Source organism: Triticum aestivum, chromosome 6B (genome assembly GCF_018294505.1).
Source record: "Triticum aestivum cultivar Chinese Spring chromosome 6B, IWGSC CS RefSeq v2.1, whole genome shotgun sequence".
In the NCBI taxonomy this organism is placed as follows: Eukaryota; Viridiplantae; Streptophyta; class Magnoliopsida; order Poales; family Poaceae; genus Triticum; species Triticum aestivum.
The window spans coordinates 567,012,610-567,034,152 of NC_057810.1; the positions used below are offsets into that span (position 1 = coordinate 567,012,610).

General features: G+C 45.4%; 1 protein-coding gene and 1 pseudogene across 7 annotated transcripts; both read left to right on the forward strand.

Moving 5' to 3' along the window:
• Nucleotides 1–3,178: 3,178 nt before the first annotated feature.
• On the forward strand, nt 3,179–7,128 carry LOC123138035 (protein FAR1-RELATED SEQUENCE 5-like; annotated as a pseudogene).
• Nucleotides 7,129–8,907: 1,779 nt separating this feature from the next.
• LOC123138039 (uncharacterized) lies at nt 8,908–14,404 on the forward strand. 7 transcript variants are annotated; one of them, XR_006468792.1, is made up of 5 exons: nt 8,908–9,692; nt 11,953–12,041; nt 12,207–12,328; nt 12,899–12,997; nt 13,728–14,404. XR_006468792.1 is itself a non-coding variant. In XM_044557933.1 (5 exons), the coding sequence occupies exons 1-4, from the start codon at nt 9,569–9,571 to the stop codon at nt 12,939–12,941; spliced, it is 378 nt and encodes a 125-aa protein (XP_044413868.1). In that variant the 5' UTR covers nt 8,908–9,568; the 3' UTR covers nt 12,942–12,972; nt 13,728–14,404. The 7 variants fall into 7 exon arrangements, 2 of the variants coding, with proteins under 2 accessions (XP_044413868.1, XP_044413869.1); XR_006468793.1 differs by having other exon boundaries at nt 13,740–14,404; XM_044557933.1 differs by having other exon boundaries at nt 12,899–12,972.
• The last annotated feature ends 7,139 nt before the right edge of the window (nt 14,405–21,543 follow it).

Genomic DNA, 21,543 nt, shown 5'->3' on the forward strand with positions numbered 1-21,543 from the left:
CTGCGATGAAAAGGAATCTAAGATTGAGAAGGAACTGCCAATTTAATTGGTTGATGATTGATGGGTAGATCGTCGTAGAGGACGACGGGGTCGACGAAAAGAAGAAACGAGGAGAAGGTTGTTCCAGCGTATCCGGAGAAAGGAATTCATCGGAGTTCTTCGTCGAGGCTCTCGGCATAGGCGTGCTGATAACGTGTGAAAGTAAAACGAGAGAGGCAGGAGCAAATGATGGATGATGAAGTTTGGGGTATATATACCCGGATACAAAGGCGGTTACAAAGAGCGGTTGCTAATAGTGAAACCGACATAAGCAGGGATTAACCCTTTAATTAAACTAATTAATTAATTCCTATCAGAGACCTCCTGCAAACCTCCTCCCGTGCGTACCCGATCGCATCTGCTGACACCTGTACGTTCCCAACATCCGACGGTATCCCTCGTCCCACCCGCTCCACGCGTTCCCTCGGCTCGCGCGCTGACTCTCGGCTCCAGATGAGTCGGCTCAGGCGCGCTCCTTTCCCTTCTCCCAGTCGCTCGCTCCGTTCGTCCGCCCCGCCGCAATCGCCTCCGCGGCCCGCCCCGCCGGCTCCCTCGTCCGCTTCCACAGTTGGAACTTTCGCACCCCCATTCGCTACCGCGGTCACCTCTTCTGCCCCGCCCCCTCGTCTGCCACGGGGTAGTGACAGCGGCCGCCGGCCACACGACGCAGATGCGGCTTCAGTTCCTTGTCCCTTTGGTTTGCCCACTGATTCTTTTCGAGATTCATTTGGGTGCTATGCAGTTGATCTGTCCATTGCTGGGTTTGGTTTGTTGATTTGTATTTCGGTTCAACTTCTATTGTTCTTGCTGATGAACTGCTGTTGTTATATAGTGTTGCGTCAGGAGACAAGCACTGCCCTGACCCGGTTGTAGGTAAGCATTGGATAGGTAACACATTTTTGTAGGTGATAATGAACATATACATGTGAGGAACTTCCTGTGCTTCCAATACTAAGCAACAAATCAGCATACAGGTAGTTGGTGTAGTTGAATTGGGCCTTCAGGAAATACTGCATTTGTAACTGTATCATAAATAAAAAGAGAGCTATTATAGATTCATTTTCAGATACCCATGAAGTATCGTTAAAATACATTTTGTTGAGTTCTTTAAAGAGGAACCTTTGTATATAGAATTTACAAGATTACAGTTTGCATTGACAAGTCGCATGTTGGTTCGATGGTTTACATGGATAAGGGGAAATATTAGAGTAGATTTCAGCTTAGGGCAAAGAAGATGGCAAGAGTATAAAATGTGTTTCTTTGCAACAACTAAAACTGACAATATGGACCCAATGTTTTCTTAGCATGGTACAGTTTTGAGGATCGGATTTTTATTTCGCTGACATTTTCTTCTCTTTGCCCTGTATAAAGTCAATTTGAGAAAAACCTTGACTAGAGTTACAAGATGTTTAAGCCTGGTTGGAAGGACATCTTCTGAATGAATCAAAGTGAGCTCGAGGCCGAGATATAAAAGGTTTCTCAAGATTCTACTCTTGGCCCAAGGATGAAAGCATATGTAAGCAGGGTGGCTATCTTTGACATCGACGGAGCCCTCCCTAGAGGCGGGAGCCTCGGCGACGGAAGAACAAAGGGGAGGCCTCCTCGCTGCGCAACAACAAAGCTCCACCCTCCGTCTCCTAGACGAAGACCCTCAAGTATAAAACTATCGTGGAAACCATTGGAGAAGATGGAATTATTGTTGATTTCGTCAACTTTTAGATAGACTAAATGTTAAGTCTTGCAACTTTGGAGTTGAATTATGACAAATATTGTAGGAATCTAGAGTTGATTTCTCTCCCTGGCAATGTACAATGTATTTTTTTATCTAACACATATATATGGATGATTTGAAATCTTCAATTTGATGGTAAAAAGTGTGATTGTTTCTCTGATCCGCTATACATATAGAAGTACTTTTAGTAGTGATCTAAATGCTCTTATATTTCTTTACAGAGGGAGTATCTTTTAATCTATAGAATCAAGATTCCAAATAAATACATTTTTTCAAAACTTCGCAAAAATGAGCTACAACTTTATGGAGGATATTATTCTTGTCTTTTGATTAAGTAGGACTTCAACTCAAGTAAAAGAACACAATCTGTTTGAAAATTCAGACAATTTTCCTTCATTGTTTTTGTAGCTTCCAAACCAAAAGCACAAAAATCATACAATTTTACTGGAGCAAGAACCTTTTCATCCTATATTACTCTATAAATATTTTTGTCTTGAGGAAACCTCATTAAGATGGCTAAGAGCAAGACTCAACTATGAATCATGTCAGCCTTTCAGGACAACCAACTTGGAATACATATATCTTCTAAACCATCAGTCCACAAATCTTGAAACTTGATCCTGTGACCCAATCTACAAATAGCTCATTGCATACATCGTACGTTGACATTTCAACCTGTCAATAAGAAATCTCTGTACATGTATAATTTGATCTCGACAAAAAAAATTATCTATACTATTTGATCAATATATCAGCAGGCTTGATCCACAATGTCTCCCTCTGTAGGTGAAGTTGCAAATAGTCGGTGGCTTGGAGAACCCAGACTGGACACAACATACCTTCCGCAAACCATAAGTTCGGCCATTTTCTGGACCAACAGTAGTATAAATCACACCTTGACTTTGAACCCATAGCAGATTTCTTCGCTTCATTGCAGTGAAAAGCTGTCCCTTAGAAGGAAGTTCGAGTGTGCAGTGCAAGTGATAACTAATGCATTATCAAAATTCAGTGATGATATAATAAGTGTACAAGTTAGAATATTTACATACATATTTTGGTCATGTAGATGATTAACTTGTGCTTCTAATTGTCTCTTTCTGCCATTAAGTGTGGCAACTTTTTCTTTCAGTTCACGAATTATGAGATATTGACATTACTTGTTTACATTTCCTATAACTAAAACTATGTTCACAGTTGTGTCCATAATCGATATAAAGGTATTTGCTCTGACAAGTGCTGTATGGATATACTAGACAAGCCAGCGCCAGCAAAAGCAACAACAGCGGGGACGCGGTTGTTCTGGTCGCGAGCACAGGTGCTCGCGTTATCAGGACGGCTCGATAGGGCTTTGAGATTTGTCTCTCGCCAGCTGTTCCTTCCTTATTAATTCACGGGAGGAAAGAATACCGTATGGGTCTGCGGCGTACGAACCGTCGGTGACGGAGGCCGTGGTTGGGGCCGTGACGGGAGATTCCCTAAGCCGTGGCTCGAGTCTGCGTTCTACTCCCGATCCGTGGCTCAGGTAATGGATCTCCGGTAGGGGGCAGTGGGCAGCGTAATAAATGACAAGTCAGATGGAAGAAGGAGCTCTCTCCCGCCCGTGGCCACGTTATCCTGCAGCGCCATTGACGCCCGCCGAGGTCTGCGGCGGAAGGAAAATGCGGCGGCGATTCCCGAATGGAGTTCCTCATGCAACCGATTAGGAGGTAATCCAAATCCCTCAGCTTCGTTCCACCCCCACCACCACCCCGCCCCTCCCCATCTCAATAGAGTTCCTGTTGGTGGATATGTGCCTCTCATCCATGGATTTGGTGGACTGCAGGACCGCGGTGATGGAGGAGGTGAACGACAACGAGCTACCAATGGAGCCTCTGCTCTACCCAGCTGTGGCGATAGGAGCCGAAGAGCTGCCCCCAATGGCCACAGGTAGCACTGACGGGCGGATTTGTGCGGCGGATGTGACAGTCGCGGCAGAGGGGGGTGATGAACCGCAAGCATCTAAGCAATCCATAGGTCAAATTGATCCAAAAACTCCTGGCTAGACTCGCAGGTAATCTATTGGCTAATGGTGTTTGTCCACTTTGAAGTATACTTTGCAAGTGCCACATTCTGACTTGTGTGTAGTCAGGCCAGTTTAGCAGTAGGTTGTATATGGATTTTTTGGATAAAGAAGATGCTCTGAAAATTGGAATAGTTGTATACAACATTTTGGAAAACGCTTGTGTGCTTCCCTCATAGGTAGTACTTTGCAAACTAGCAGGGACAGATGGTTAATATAAAGCATAGCAGTGTTGCTATTTGTTTATGGATACTGGATTCTGATACTAGGGGATAGATAGCGGAATTGAGCTGGGAACTAGTAGTTCGAAAATTAGATCATGGAATATAGGGAAAGTAAGAATATAAGTTAGAGCATGGACTAAAAGGCGGGCTTGTTTGACATGATAAATAAAAATTGGCCATTCATGAAACATAAATATAATTTAAATTTGGTAAACATGTCATGTTGGCAGCCTTAACCTGGGTGCCTACCAGTAGGTATACTAGGATAACAAAAAGGCAAAGCAGTCCTGGATCAGGATACCACAATTTCGTTGGGAAGGTTTCTGATATGCAGCTTGAGGGGGACAAAGAAATGCTAGGGATAGTGGATTGTGGATAAAGCGAATGAGTATGAGATTGAAATGTTGAAAACTCAGGATGTAGGCATAAGCAGGATATCGTTGACTTCATTCCAGTACACATACAAGTTGTGACATATTGATCTATAAAAAATGCAGGGTTAGAATTGGAGCTGATGCTCCTGGGAGGGCGCCTTGCCCTGGGCCACCCAGCGCCCTTGAGAAGGCAATAAGGGGGTTTGCTGACAAGCCAGGCAGCATTGTAATCATGCCAGCACCGGGGACAAGCTTTGATACACTTGGGGAGACCTATGCTTTTTACAATCTCTACTCATGGGAGAAGGGATTTGGAATAAGGTACGGGAAGAGTAGGCTGAATGTGGAGAGAACAAAATGCATGCAGGAAATCGTTTGTGGATGTACGGTATGTATTTGTACCCTCCTGGATTATTTCATAAATTTGGTCTGCTTCTTGAGTCTGTGAAACCTGATTTTTGCATGTGCTTGTATGATTGGTGTTTTGCAGGGCAAAGCAGGGGTGGAGAACACGAGATCGTGCCGATGCGAATGCCCAGCATTAATAAGGTTGCTCTATTTGAAGGACAATGGTTGGTACATATCTGAACATCGTGAACAACACAATCATTCGCTATCTCCAACATATGGGCACACGATTCACTGGCCGTCCCACAATCACATTGATGCCTATAGCAGAGACTTGGTAGAGCAGTTACGGCAGAACAATGTGAATTTAGCCAAAGTACACAGTATAATTGGGAGCTTTTTTGGTTCAATGGAAAAGGTGCCTTTCACAAAAAGGGCTCTGAAAAATTTGTGTGGTAAAATCAGCAGAGAGCAGGTAGAGGATGATGTGAGGAAAACGATGGAGGTTTTTGCAGATCTGGGTTCAAGAGATCCACACTTCACGTATCGTGTCCAGGCGGACCAGGATGGGCGGATAACGACTCTTATGTGGGCAAATGGGAGTAGCAGGCTGCAGTACACATTCTTCGAAGATGTTGTTACCTTCGATACGACATATAGAACAAACCTATACAACATGCCATTTGGTCTGTTTGTAGGTGTGATAATCATTTCCAGTGCATCATCCTATCTGGGGTTTTGGTCCGTAGTGAGAAGATCGAGACATTTGAGTGGGTTTTCACAGAATTTGTTAGGATGATGGGTGGAAGTGCACCAAAAACCATTCTGATAGGTGTGAATCCATACTGTACATACTCTATGTATGACAAATGTTTGTATTGATGTTACAAAAGCATGCTTGTCTAATATAATCTGGTGATGTTGTGCAGATCAAAACCGAGCGATGGAGGTTGCCATTAAAAATGTGATGCCTCAAACGGCACACCGATGGTGCAAGTGGCATGTGCTGAAGAAGGCGAAGGAATCACTCGGCTTGTTGTACACCAAGAAGAGCGAGTTCAGGGCAGTTCCACAAGGTAGTAAATCACATGCTTACAATCGATGAATTCGAGGAAGGTTGGAGGATATTGGTGGAGAAATATAACCTGAAGACACACGACTACATGATACAACTGTATGACATAAGACACAAGTGGGCGAAGCCATATTTTAAAGGTGTTTTCTGTGCTAAGATGACCAGCACCCAGCGTAGCGAAAGTGCGAATCACATGCTGAAGAACTATGTCCTGCCTGGTTGTCCAATGCATTTGTTTGTGAAGAAATACATGAGGCTTCAGTTTGACAGGGAAGCTGAGGAGAACTACGAGGAGAAGCGGACACGAATAGTAAGATCTTTTTCATAATTTGGCACCAGATGTGCAGTAGTAATTTTTGGTCACTAATTTGGTACATCTAATATTTCAGTGCAGATCACTGTAGAAAGCAAACTTAGCTATTGAGAGACATGCTGGCAAGATATACACACGAGCTATGTTTGAGCAGTTTGGGCATATTCTCTATGAGTGCGGCGCGTACCAAGTGGAGGAGCTCGAGAAAGGGAAATTGTATCTTGCAATTCATATGGAAGCCGCACGGAGAGAAAAATGGTGTAGGGTATCATATAAGGTGAATGTTCTTGAAGGAGGTGAGGAATTTGACTGCGAGTGCGGGCAATTTGCACACATGGGGCTCCTTTGCAGCCATGTTCTGAAGGTATGGTTTCTGAAAAAAATGAAGAATATGCTTTTGAGATGTGTATACACTATGTGCAGTCTGTGATGCACTAAATGAGCAATTTGAAAAATACAGGTGCTGGATTTCATCTGTATTACGAAAATACCACAGAAGCACATTATCAAACGGTGGACCAAGGACGCGCGTGACGTATTACCACCTCACCTTACTCAATATCAAAGAGATAATGCACATAAAAATCCATTCAGCTTCAGGCATTTTAATATGTATATGCATGCCATGGAGTTGGTGCGGATGGGTGATGCAAGTGTCGAAGCATATGAGAAATTCATTGTTCTCATTAAGAACTGCATGGTGGAAATGCAACCATTTGCAGAAATTAGGGATGGCTGGGTTTGGAGGACAGGGTAGCTGAACATGGAGATGTTGTTAATCAACTACCAGTACAAATACCTCTTGCTGCAGCAAGTGGCGGTGCAGTTATGGCTACGGTGAATCATGATGCTACTTCTGCAAATGAGAGTGGTAACAGACTCGCTGGTTTTTTGGCACCAAAGAAGAGGAAAGAAATGGGGCGCCCAACCACCAGCCGTGAGAAGGCACCGTATGAGGGGCTCAGCAAACGGACAAGGTTCTGCAGCATATGTCGGCAGTAGGGGCACAAGAGGACTACGTGCCCGGACAGGGGTGATGCCCCGAAGCCTGTTCGCAAGCCAGCAAGGGGCAAAAATTGTGGAATCGAAGGGCGCAGGTGAAACAACTGCAACAAAGTGGGTGATCTGCGGATGATTGGGTTGTGAGCAATTGCAAGAATCTGTTTGTTTAGACTATGAACCTGTAGAATTTCATGTGTGCGTTGGTAGTTCCATCACTAGAACTTCTTTATTTCCATGCTTGCTAGGTGTATTCAGCTGTTGTTGTGCCAACTATGTATAATCTGAAGCTACTGTATGCTACAAATGGTTTGGAACTGTGTGTATGAGGGTTCGTCGGTAGTTCCGTTAGTATAACTCATCTACTGTCATGATTTCTGAATTTTGTGCCACAATGGAGCTTCTGGACTGTCATGATTTTCTGAATTTTGTTCCAATGTGATGATGCATTATGGAATTTTGATTACTGTGAAACATGTCTTGGTTTCTGAATTATGTTCCACAATAGAACTCTTGCACTGTAATGATTTCTGGATTATGTTGCAATGTGAGGATGCATTATGGACATTGGATGACTGTGAAAATGAGTCTTGGTTTCTGAAATTTTGGTGTCTGTATTTCTGAATTTTGTTCCAATGTGATCATGCATTATTGCAATTTGATGACTATCAAACGTCTTGCTTTCTGAATTTTTGTAGATCATTGCTTGCATTATGGTCTCTTGAAGAGCACAGACATAAATTCATGACTGTCAAATGTGTCTTGCTTTCTGAATTTTTGAAGATAATTGCTTGCATTATGGTTTCTTCAAGAGCACAACCATGAAAGTCTGAAATTTCGTAGAGACCGGGGAGTGCATTCAGAATTGCTGAGTATAATCACAATGTGGTGCATGAATTTAATAACCGGTCTGGATTATGTATTGTGAGAACTACATTACCCATCCGGAGTATAGTGTGTGTTGATAAGAAAATCAAATCTGAGATAAATTTTGGCATGCTTGCCCGTTGAGATATTCCACACAGGTGAGTGATTGACATGTAGTACCACTATGCAAAGTAGACAGGTGCGTGCTGTCTGGGATGCCACGCGCCCATTGTTGTGGCAATCCCTTTCAAATTTCAAAGTCTGTGAGCGGGAAGACGAGCAGCAGCAAGTAGATAAGGAGCGGAGCAGACTGCCTGGGTTGAGCCATTCCTCTGTACTGGTAAAACAGAGACTGACCATTAGAAGGCAGCTCTGGCCATGGCTCCAATCATGCTATCTCTCTTGTTGACTGGGCTTACAAAATCAGATCCAAGTGACGAGGTGGATGGAGTATTCGCAGAGGTTAGTTTCTCCTTGATCTAATCTAAGTTTAGCAAGCATTGGAAGCAAGCTATTTCTAACACTGCACTAAATTAAGTGCAGCGTAGAATGAGCGAGAGGGAAGGGGATGAATGAATCGTGATGGGTAAGGTAGTGAAGCGGCACAACAGTAAAAGAGCAGCAGCCAGTGTTGGCCCAGAATCGGCGCAAAAACAACCCACCCCATTTGCGTACGTCTAAGCCGGAGCCCAGGTGCCTCACGGCGTTGGAAGGCCGTGCGGGCAGACGTGGGCCATGTGAACTGTTCAAAAAACACTATACGTGAATAATACCTGGGCCTGTACGCTCGTGTTTCTGGATCACGAGGCGAGCGAGCAGGGGGATACCGCGACCACATGTGCTCGCCCTCAGAAGATCACTTTCGCAACAGCGGCATATATACATAGCAAGCACTTGAGTACAGAAGGTGGACAGCTGGGTGGGGAAACAATCCTTGCCGGCGGGAGTTTCCGAGACGGGCGGCGTTGATGGAGGCGACTGCAGGCGACGGCGGGGCCAAAGCCAGGCGGCAGAGGAGGCGAATCCAGGCAGCGGCGGCGCGCTCGTGAACCGGTCGCGGCAGTGAGGATCGAATCCCCAACGCTAACAAAGGAGCTGAGCCGAGCCGGGAGCTGCGCAACGCTTGGGAACTGATGCGGAGGAGACGATCCATACGATGCTGAGCTTGTCCATGTGGCGCGCATCAAAGGTGGGGCTGCACAGGAGGAGGTTTGCAGCCGGTCTCCACCGAATTTTTTTCCGTCCTCTTCCCGTCCTCCTCCCCGCCGTCCTCCCGTCCTCCTCGCCTCCTTCCTCCTCCCCGCCTCCTCCCCTCATGGCTGTGTGGAGCTGCACCTCGCCCCCACCTCACCTCACCTCGCCTCGTGCTCCACCTCCAGCACTTGGTGGCTGAAAAGCTTCAATTTTTCGGCGCATCCGGTGGCGGAAGTGCCAGATCCTGTGGCGGCGTTGTAGATCCGGTGGCGGGGAAGCTCGATCCGGTGGCGCGTACTCGGCGCTTCCTGGTGGTCCTCCTCGACGCCCGTGGTGTTGGCGTGATGCAGTCACCTCCTCCTCGTCGTGCAGGGACGGCGGCGGTGCTCTCTCTGTTCATGGCTACTGCTGGTGTTGCTGCTGGTGGCGCGACCGATCTGTGTTCTGCATCGGCTACAGCCACTGTTGGTAAGTTCTTCCTCCCACTCCTCTGTTCTATGGCTCGAACTCATGTGCTGCTGCTCCTGTTGATGCACTACTGCTTCTGCTGAGTACTGCTGCTGCTGGTGTACCTAGGATGCTTTGTTTACTCCTAGTTGCTGCTAGCACAATCAAGTTAATTGCTGCTACCTGCATACGTCCACACCACCCTAAAACTGAAACTGAAGAAATCGGCAACATTCAGTTTCAAAACCACAAACTGACCTGCCAGTTTTCAGTATATTTTGGCTCCATTCATTTGCACAAGGAAGAAAGATTACATGGGGGATAATATAGGGAGGAATGGGAGTACAATTTTCTGAAGTTCAGACGATCTATTCGCGGTCCCTTAAGCTCAGTAGAACATGACATACTTTTGCAAAGTACAGAATGGTTCAGTTGGCAGGATAGCAAGGATAAGTTTATCAACTCCAGCGCCACACCACCACATTGATCAAACACCTGCAACTGCAAATTCCAAATGTTTGATGATGTAAGTAGTGGCGCGTGGCGGCGACTGACCGTGCGGCGCGACATGTAGGGCTGCGAGCTCCACCGCTTGGCCCAGCCCAGCTCCTTGAGCTGGTCCAGCGACATGTAGGGAGGGAGTTCACTTTTTAGGTTTGTGTGTACTGCTATGATGGCCTTGTGTGGTGGATCTTCTGTTTACTCCTGGATGAGTACAATTACTAGGCTAATTACTGTGTGCAGTGCTGCTGCTCCTGGATGCTCTGTTTATATGAGTAAGTTCCATGGAGTAGCACTGTCCATGAGTAGATAATCATCAATATCCAATACTCCAAATTCTAATAAATTCCAACAAATTTAAATAAATTCAAATAAACAAGACAAGACATGCACAATGCTCCACATTTCTCCAATTATCTGAATACGACAATACACAAGATAAAACTCCTCTCTCTCTCTCCTTCCCTCACTCCTCTCAATCTCTCATTCCCTCACTCCTCTCTCTCTCTCCTTCCTCTATAAGGGTCTTGGTCTCAGCAACTAGCCGAGCATCGCAAGATAGAAAGATTGCTGACCTTCCTTCATTTTGATGGCGATCTTTATGCAAATACGGGAGTGTATACTCATTGCCTCCTTTATTTTTCATAACCTCAATCATAACTGCCTGGAGTGTCACGAAGCTTCTAAACAACTTCTGAACCTCATAGTTCTCGAACTGTTCCTCCACACCTTCTACCAATTCCTGAATAGTTTTAGGTGATAAGCAATCAGTTAGGGATTGAAGAGAATTGTGCAAGCATAGGTCTAAAACGTTCATATCGGGGCTGTTGGGTGGTTGTTGCAACAACCGAATATCAAGATCCGTTTGTGCTACAGCCTCTTGAAAACCCACGTCATTAGGCAGGACATGTGGCTTGGCATTATCCTGATGTATATAGATGGTTCTTCCAATATCTTCGTCAGGCCATTTGTCTTGTATAGCAGGGATCACCTTGTTGCATAGATAATCCCTCATCACATTTCTGGTCACTTTCACATTTTTCAGTTCTTTAGTTCCTCTAATTCTGTTTTGACTCGTTCTGACTGCCGCCTTCTCTTCGACGAAGGCCCAAGTCCCGATCTTGCCATCAAATATGACCTCCCCATCATCACTATATCTTGGCTTGGCCACGGCTGTCAGGAACATGACCTTGCCAATGCAGTTCGTATTCGGCACGGGGCGCTCGGGTGTACGTTCTTTTGGGAGTAGATAGTACGTATTCTTCACTCGTGTCATATCATACCATTTCTCATCTATATGGACCATGTCTGTCATTGGCTTGAAAAGAGGAGATGGAGTTGAGATCCAAAGCTCATCGAGCATGGACATGCAAAATTTCAGTCTTGCAATCTTATTCTTTGGCTTGATGGTAGGCTTCACGGTGCTAGTGACACGCTTCAGCTCACCTAACTTGAACCTCCTGTGTAGGGTCGAGCGGGGAATACCAAGAGACCTTGCTAGAGCTCGAACCGTTCTCCTTCTGTTGAGTGGGATTGTCGATGCCCTTGACAGATCCAAGTTCTTTCTCTTTCTTCCAACTCTACCTGGTCTTTTGCTTGCGACAACCACTTGGCCTTCTGCAATTTGTTCATTTGCATCTTTCCAGATTCTTTCAACCGTTCGTATGCCTGTATTCAATAGGCTTGCAATGAGTATCTTGTCTTCTGGCTGAATAGCTCCATCTCTGCTCTTGATCACTTTCAAAGCAAAATAAACAGCAAATCTTTCCTTATCTGACAGGTTCACTGAAGTTCTTCTTATTGCTTCCTGATGAATTGCTTCTTCCTCATCCAGCAACATCTCGTCTCCTGTTAAATAAGGAGCAAAGGGTAAGTCATCTAGATATTGCAAAGGGTAAATCATGCAAAGAGTCATCTAGCTATTTCAGCAAAGTATTGTTAAACAATAAATTTACTCAAATCAGTAAATTTAACTGAATGTTCACTGAATTTTGATAGTAAATTTAACTGAATATTTTGAAAAACTACCTGCAGGTATGTGTTGGTTACTGCTGCTGCTGGTGTAGCTGTTGCTATTGCTGTTGTAGCTGTTGCTGCTGCTGGTGGTGTTCATGGCTGCTGCTGCTATTTCTGGAGTACTGCTGCTGCTATTACAGGTATGTGATGCTGCTGCTTCAAATTGCTGGAGTAAACTGCTGCTGCTTCTTCAAACTGTTGGAGTATATTGGGTCATCTAGATTAACAGACCTCCCTGCATATAAATTTAGCCATGCCTGCTCCCATTCGCCTAGTGATTTCTTCAATAGCCTTTTGGTACCTAAAAACAAAAGAAAGATGATTATATTATGCAAGTTTCAAAAGAACTTGATGGACAAACCGTGTCTGATGGAAAAACAAATGCAGAAAAAGGGAGTAGATGCTCAATGTGGTTACTTCATGAGTTTGTTATGTGTATTCAAAGCCTATTGAATCGCTTGGGAATGGCATGTCCTTCTGGACATTGACCATCTGTTTATCCATTCTCACATTCTGGCAGTCTAACTAGTACTGGTAGGACATGCTTATCGTTGCAGCATTTTGAGCTCATGCAATACTACTGTTTATATCTAATCAAGAGCTTGTGATTTGGAGCTGGAGTAATAATCTGTTAAAGAAGAAAAACAAAATTGATCCAGTCAGTTAGAAATGAGGAGTAGAAATTGCTAATGTTTATGTGTACATAACAGATCATTTGGTTTGAAGGTGAAAGGATACATCAAGACCATTTGAAGGTGAAAGGATACATCAAGGCCATTTGAAGGTGAAAATTGGTTCCTTCGCTGGCGGTAATCTACCTTTACTAATTTCTAGACATATTCCATGAATGACTTTAACAAGCATGTCCAAATCACAAATTACAACTGTTCTCTTGCTTCCGTCGTGTACTCATCTATCATGTCTAGTGTAAGGAATGAAATAATCCAGTTGTCAAATTCTCCCACATGTTCATGCAAGGTGCAGACAAGCAATTTGTACTGTGGTAGTATCGTTCTATATGTTCTTCCTGATGCCCGAATGGTCAACATGTATTCTTTCAGTAATGTCTGAGCTGCAGAATTCAAATTAGCCTTCATATTTCTCTCTTTTATCTGCAGGGCAATGTGTTAAACTAAGAGTACAATGAACTTGAATGGTGCTGATTTCTGGTTTTAACATTTTTGCACCCGTCTGGCTACACATGTCTTTATAATGTTGTTGATTCCTGGTTTTCCTAATATTTTTATTTCGTGTTTGAGAATAACATCAATGTTCATACTCCTGAAAAAAGGAACCATAGGCTCTTAAATTAGAGGTTAACAGTTTTTGTATCCTTGAAAATTGTTGTAGCAGATCCACTTTTTGATTGCCGAGCACACATAAATTTGACTATACTGTACCGGCCACTTGTCTTGTCAGTCCTTGTTCAACTTGCATCTGAATTATGCATGCAACCATTTTTTCATGTCAGGGAAAGTTTGAATACCTCTAGAATTGAGCTGCTGTTGGAATCATCAAATTTCTTCTAAATTTGCACAGGAAGAATTGCAGGTGCGGTGGAGGAGAAGCAGCAGCAGCCTGGAGCCTGGATGTGGTGGAGGCGTGGTGAATTGCAGGGGCCGTGGGGCAGAGGGAGCAGGAGCTCCACCAGCGGCAGGGGTAGAAGGAGCTCCGGCGAGCAGAGCCTGGAGTTCGAGCAAGATCCTGGCGAGAAGGGGCTCCGACGAGCAGCGGGACCTTGAGGAGGGAGCTCCACCGGCGACAGGGGGAGAAGGAGCTCCGGCGAGCAGATCCTGGAGTTCGAGCAGGATCCTGGCGGGAAGGGGCTCCAGCGAGCAGCGGGACCTTGAGGGAGCTTGAGGAGGGAGCTCCACCGGCGGCAGGGGGAGAAGGAGCTCCGACGAGCAGATCCTGGAGTGCGAGCTTGAGGGCCTTGAGCTCCTTGAGCGCGAGCAGCTTGAGGAGGGAGAACTGAGGGCCTGAGGGGCGCCCAGCAGGAGCTTGAGGGAAGCTCGCTGGCAGAGGAGGTGCTGGCGAGATCCTGCCCCGGCGAGGTGCTGGGGATCGCGAGGTGCTGGGGAGCTTGAAGTCAGAATTTGAAATGTACTGGACTGTAGTGTAAAATTGACATTAGTGCAATTTTTTTCTCTCCTGCGTCACTTAATTCGGGACGGAGGGAGAGTAATTCATAATTTGTATGGAGTGGGTTGTCTCAATTACTTGTCATGTTTGGTGATCTATGATATGATCCTTATTTTATTTTATTTTATTTTATTTTAAGGGTATCCAGTAATTGTGATCTATGATCCTTATTGGCATTGGTGTGAACCTCCTTGTACTGCACTGAGGTGGTTGCAACCAAGTTACTTATGGGTGGAGGTTACTTTTATGCGTATGTACGCTACTTGTGAAAGATAATGGGACTGTCTAAATCACATCCGGCTGAAATCCAATTGGCTTCAGTCATATTTTTTAGATGACAACTGTCCCTGTCCCGTATCCCCTGTTTCAGCTTCTCTGTCCCGCGTTTATGATTTTAAAACAGGTCCAGACCCCCAACTTTTAACGGGTCCACACCCAAAACATATCAAATACGCACAGATAACATCTGCAATCTAACATATAAAGCCTGCTAGAGTACCCGCCATTCTAGCGGCATTGCTCGCGCGCGACGTCGTGGTCCACCCGATCGAGCTGCTACAGTTTTTTTTGGCTGCTGGCGCCTGGTAAACCGTCGATTGTTTTGTACATACATGACTGGTACAATAGGTAAATGACGTGTGGGCCTTGTTAACTGTGGGGGTCCAGGAATCGGCTGGTTTTTTGCTTCCTCGTGGTGGAGATGGGTTTCTGGGAGCGAGAGCAGCGATGAAAACCTGGATCGACCGGGGTGAAAAATATCCCGTGCCTTCTCTCCCGTGCTCTCCCCTCCCCCGATCCCTTCCTTCCCTCCCGCCGCGCCGCCGGCTCCATCCTCTTCTTCGCACGCAGCGGCCGACGCTGCCTTCTCTCCCCGGCGCTTGAGGTGCAGCAGTGGGGGCGGCAGTTCTCGGTCCAGCCGAGTCGGGCGCAGGTCACCGGCATCACGCGCCGCACGCCATGATTCTAGATTGGGCGCAGATCTTCGCGCCGCCACCTCTCCTACTCCTTCTCGTCCTCCTCTCTCTCTCTCCCATGCCGCCACCATTGCAAGGAGCAGGGGAGGGTGGCGACCGAGGATCCCGAGCCCCAGCCCCAGACCCTAGCTGTCGGGGAGCTGGTCTAGGCCAAGACCAAGGGCCGCCACCCGCGTGCCTCCACTCCCCCTCCCAGAATCCCCCCTCGTCTCCTCTCCCCGCCACCACCGTCAACCCCTTCCTCGCCGCCTATGATGCCGACGCCCTCACAAGGGCCAACACCGGCCTCGCCTTCGTTCCCCACAAGTTCCTTGACGCCCTCGGCAGCGTGGCCATCGACGAACCCACCGTCAGGCTGCTGGACCGCGCCCGGCTTGAGAGCTGGGTCCAGGCGCTCACCCAGGGATGGGGCCCCAACCGTCCCGGCCGCTACCGGCGCCTCACCAAAGGCGAGCTCATCAACAAGATTGACATTGACATGCTGGCCGATGACGGTGCAGCCTCGGAAGAGGAGGATGAGAAGAAAGAGAGGGTGAGAAGAGTTTGATTCTGGTCAAGAGCCCCACCTCCCTTTGATTTGTGTTGGTATATGTGTTTGCTGTTGGTTCTGCTGCTGCCAAGCTTGGCTGCTGCTTGGCCTGACTCTACTTGTGTTGCTAATATGTGCTACTATATGTTGTTGGTTGCCTCCTTATTTGGTTATTTGTGAATCTAGAAACACTATGTGAGAAGCAAGGATTGAAAAGAAGGCTATGAGCCAATGAGAAGAGCTTCATTTTCAGTTCAGTTTTTTGTAAGAATTGATGAACGACATGGTATATGTTCAGTTGCTAACATTCTCTCTATGGTGTATGCACTTGTCGTTCCTTGCACTGGAGGGAGAGGAAAACTCTCTGTGAGAAGAAAGGATTGAACAGAAGGCTTATGAGCCATTGAGAAAAACTGTACTTTTAGTTTTTTATTAAGAATTGATGAAGGATATGTCATATGTTCAGTTCCTTACATTTTTCTATGGTGTATGTACACTGCATTCGAGGGAGAGGACGGCAAGAGTAAGAAAGCCTTGTGGCATGAAGGCAGTAGCACGCAGGGCCAAATCAAGTGCATTGACCTCAATGGCAAGAGACCAGTACCGTCAGGTTCGCTTGACTGCTTGCTAGGTTTCATGCCTTATTCCTTTTCATATAGGAAATATAAAGTGCACATATAGAAGAGCCCATATTGGGCATCCTTTTCTTTTTAGTTTTTGGAATCCTTGGAATGGGTGTTATATATTTTCATAATTCTTACCACTTACTTATCTTTTTTAGCAGCATAGATTTAAATGTAGTAACAAGTGTTTATGCTTTGCAACCCGGCATCAAACAATACCCTTAACAAAGCTACACAATGGATGCTATTTGTCATATTTTGACCTATGAATCTGTTTGAATAGATTATACAGGATTGATGTGGTTATCAGATGATTGCAGTCTACCCCAGGGTGAGTTTATCCTTTTGGTTTATGCAGAAATGCTTATTTGGCTTCATGTGTAACATGATTTTTCAACATCTAATATTTTTTCTGCCCAACATGAGTACATGAGAAAGAAGTGCTACTGTTACATTCTATGTATTTTGTCCCACATGAATGATTGAGAAAAACTCTGCTATTGTCATGTCTAAATATTTGAATTTTATGTTGATGTTTTGACCGTGGATGCTAAAACATCACAGTTTGCCTGATAGAGTGAATTACATTATAAAATGAAGTTCCTTCCATCAATTAGATAGCTTTTCTTAATTTGATTTTTCTACTTTGCCGCTGGTCTGCATCATGCTTCTAGCATCTTTCCAGGCAGGTAGATGTTTCCAAGATCAAGAGAGAAAAGGTCCTTGCATGCATATACTTTTAGATGACACATGACCAGAAGTCTTTCCTATTAAAATCATGTGGCCTTGTGACACCCCGACCCTTTTCTTCAGAAATTTGTAATGTGTTTACGCATGTCTGTTGTGATGTGCATAGGAGCATGATTTGTTCTGGCACTTTAGGCATTAGCACACCTATAATACAGGTGGCGCGCGTGTGTGTTTGAAGTGTCAGTGCTTGTGTGTACGAAGTCTAATAGGGTGGGTTTCGATTTCTTTTGACTTTCTGATCAGCCCAATTGGCCTGGGCTGCGTGTAAGCTTTGTCCTGACGAGGAAGCTGACTGTGCATCATCGGTTTAACACCATCAGCTGGATCTTTGAAGCCATCCAACGCTCAACTTTAGTGACTGGTGTAGCGATCCAGGATTTTATCCTAAACTGCTATTAAACTCACAAGAGGGAGCATTTTAATAACAAAAGAACTCTACCATGATTTCTGATATATATACTCCTGCGTATATATATGTTGTACTAGAAGTTCCTATGTTTTAACTATTGCGTACCAGAAAATTGAATTGGCAATGTCTGCATAGATATGATGTATTAAATTATGTTTTGAAAGGGATTTGTTCATTTTCAAAACTAAGGAAGTTGGGTGAGCTTAAAACACCCATTCATCAGTTCAGTGAACTTTTCTAATTGTATTTTAAATCCACAAGAGGGCAAAATCATTGCTCTTTCCCAGATCATCTAAATCAGATGGGCGGGCTCCAAACTCCCAGTGCCATTTGTCGTTTTTGTGTTTTGATTTTTACTTGAGTGCCTTTGGACCGATGGTACTATGGAGAGGTGACATTAACACCATTGCTGGTTGCTTCTCTCCTGTAGACTACATCTCCTTCTATATGTAAATATATCAACAAAACAAGAGATCTATAATATCATTGTTTATGGAGTTCACAGATTATTGAATATTTTTGCTGCATGGAATTGTGAGTTTGTGACTACACATTCTTGTGTCCTACATGTGAATTGAAGATATATTGTCTATGTGAATGCAAATATCCAGGTATGTAGGCAAGTCCTAACTTTTATGCACATATTTACCTATGAAATGCATGCAAGCAAATCACATCTTACAGACAATTGACCCCTTATTGGTAAAGGTGATGATTCTTAAATTAACCAGTTGGAGATCGGTAGACAGTCCAGTGTATTGATAACTGGAGTTTAGTGCTCAAAATCCTTCTAACTTCTCTGCTGACTGTATTTTCTAGGCAGCTTTAAGAGAAGAACGAGTGATGTTAGTCATTCTCTGTCATGTATAATAGTACAATACTGGAGATGTGAATGGATAATGTTCATTTAGTACAGTATTAGTAGATGATGATTTCTTTTCTTCGCAGTCAACTCATGTATATCCTGATATGTTCAGTCTATTCCCAAATTAATTCGTAAAGTAGCCTTAACAATTATACCCTCTCTATGTATTAGTACTCTGTTTTCTAGGTTTTTTGTCAGCTGGAAGAAATCAGTTTGTCATAACATGTGAAAATGAGTTTATGTACCTAAGTTGTTGCTTTTATCAGTTAGCAAAGATATTTGTCAAGTAGTAAGTTAGTCATCACAGTGAAGCTTGGCAAAGGGACTTCTGGTGCGGCCTGTAAGGCTGGAAGCACTGTATGTAAGGTGGTACCCTCTGATGGATATTCATTTTTCAACTAATACATGACCACACTAGAGAATATCAAGTTCTAAATATGTACGTGGATGAACTTTAAATACCTGGATGATTATTCCGCATAAACAAAGTCATATTGTCATTTTTTGACACAAGAACAAAGCAGTGTCCCATAACACAAATAGCTACTGTTTGTGTTGTGTAGCAAATTCATTCATTGGTTATGGGGCATCAAGAAGAGCAAACACCAATGGCGGTGAGACATACCTGTTCTAATATAAACATGCCTGTTCCAATATAAACATGCGAAAAGTAGTAAACTTTCACCTTGGTGAGGCACTGTGATCAACGGCCTAGCCCAAGCATGCCATAGCTCCTTGTATAAAGCTTCGCTAGAACTCCCTGCACAAAGGATTCATTATGTGAACTAACATGGCAAGTTTACTTTGTAGCATGGTAAATTTAATTTTATAGCATGGTTAAAATGCTATGCTAGGTATATATAGAACAACATTAACACATCATGTGAGGTATGTGATGTCAAGGGTCTAAAAAGACTGGATCCCGTAACTGTAGCTTCAGAGCTCCAGTAATTACATAGCATCGGTCTAATTGGTGAAGGAAGCTCATGAACAACTTCAATCCAATGCTCGCATAAAACGATGAGGTATGAAACGATGCCATCCTCCATCTCGAGCACACGCTTTGTGAAAAGAAACTTGCGTGATTCCTCGAGCACCACCCTCCTGCGTTGTCGACGAGGAGATCCCCGGACACGATGAACCTGCCTCGTGCGCTCAAGTTGCCAGTGAGTAGCACATACCCGTCAAGTTCAACATCGGCGGCAATGCTACAGCCTATAGCACAGTTGCTACAACATGGGTAAGGGAGAGACCACGTCAGGGCTGGGGGGTCTGAAAATTGGGTTCGGCTCCTCTGTTGTACATGTTGTAGAAGGCAGAATCTGTCGTCCGTTATAATCCAATGGTCCTCCTTTCTCTATTAATAACTACAAACAGCCCTAATAATAGTCCAAAGAAAAATCCTCTACGCATGTAGAATTGGCACCAAACTCCTCCTGTCCGTCTTCCTCATTCCTCCTGATACATGAGCACTTGTTTACTGAATCAGAAATTCTAACATGACAGAGAGTAAGCACTTCTTTTGTTCCTGGCAAGATAAGCACAATGCATGGAACAACACCTTATCTGAAGGTCACCAAATGGCATGGCTGCCAAGTTCCTCCCATTTCGGAAACTTTTTGAATAGAAATCATATGAGCATTCCAAACTCCATGGGCAAAGACCGACAAAGCAAGTGACCACTAAGTCAAACTATAGCTGAAATTAAACTCAACACACGTGCATGTACCACTAATGGCTATTGACGAACCACATTGCCATGAAGAATTAACAGATCATCAAACAACCATATGGTGTAGCTTCTGTAATAGGAGAATGAAGAAAGGAGAAAGAAGTTCTAAGTAATAGCAAGTAATTCACCTGCTCCTTCTGTGGGGGAACCATGGCACTAGCTGGCAGGACGTTTCTTGGATTGGATCTGTGAGCTGCAGCTTGTGGAGTTTGGCCGGGCAGGCTGGCAGGGAGGTCCAGCTGTCGCGCCGCCGTCGTCCTGAAAATCATGGGACGCCGGATGTGTCGTCAGAGGACAACACGGTGACTCCGGCGTGATTTTAACCCTCGTCCAGCTGCCACCCTCTTCCTTGTTAAGGTCGCCCGAAGGAGCCTCAAGCTTGTCGTCGTCGTGCTCTTGGAGTACGTGGTCGCCCTGCTCCTAGAGGAGCTCGCCGTCACGGAGCTCCTTCTCCCCGGATCTTGGCCGCGAGCCTCCGTCATTCCAGCGGCAGCAGGAGAGGCAGTGGCACACGACCACGGCCATGGCCGGCAGCCACGCTCATCGGACACCGGAGCCATTGGACACTCGCGCGAGCGTCGCGGTCCGCCGCTCGGACAGCTACTGGGGAGGCGTCGGAGTACCTGGGTGTGCGGCGAATGCCCGGGGACTCGGCGACCAGCTTCCTGTCAGCGTGGCGCACGGAGACGATGGCGACCCAGGCTAAGAGCAGCTCAGCCGCGAGCCACACAGCCTCGTCCACCTCCTAGGTCGGGACCTCCACGCGAGCGTTGCGGGCCGCCCCTCGAATGGCTTCTGGAAGGCGGCTGTACACGGGCACACGGCGAATCCCGGGAGTAGTTGGCCGTTGGCGCGGGCAAGTAAACGGCGACGTCCCCGACGAAGAGCAGCCCGGCCAGCTCGCCTCACTCTCCTCTGATTAAGTGATTAGAAATGAAGGATTGGGAAGAAGCAGACGAGCCTGCAGGGAAAGGATAAGGTGCCGATGCAGTCTCCACTCGTTCGGGGCGACACGTACCGAGCGTACGAGAAACGTGGCATGGCAGGGGACCAGTGCGCCAAGATACTCCGTGACGTGGCAGGAGTACATGCTACACGACCAGTGGTAGATAAAGCGTTTGGGAGGAGGAGCTAGGTACCAGACGTTCGGGAGTTAATTTAACCAGTATTACTACATAGACTGGTATTGCATACAGGGATCCACCACTTGCGTGGTAGCATCAATTTAAAATATAACCATAAGATTTTATTTCTTGAAATATAGGAGCCTCGCCACCCTGTTCTATTTCATCAATGAAACACGACTTTTACAACATGTAAGATGTCAGAGT

What these genes read in the sequence shown, in the direction of transcription:
- LOC123138039 (XM_044557933.1), top strand. Translation starts at nt 9,569, where the DNA reads ATGCAGTCACCTCCTCCTCGTCGTGCAGGGACGGCGGCGGTGCTCTCT. An exon ending in ATCGGCTACAGCCACTGTTG is followed by an intron (nt 9,693 to 11,952) that starts GTAAGTTCTTCC and finishes CTTATCTGACAG; the next exon opens with GTTCACTGAAGTTCTTCTTA. An exon ending in TGTTAAATAAGGAGCAAAGG is followed by an intron (nt 12,042 to 12,206) that starts GTAAGTCATCTA and finishes AACTACCTGCAG; the next exon opens with GTATGTGTTGGTTACTGCTG.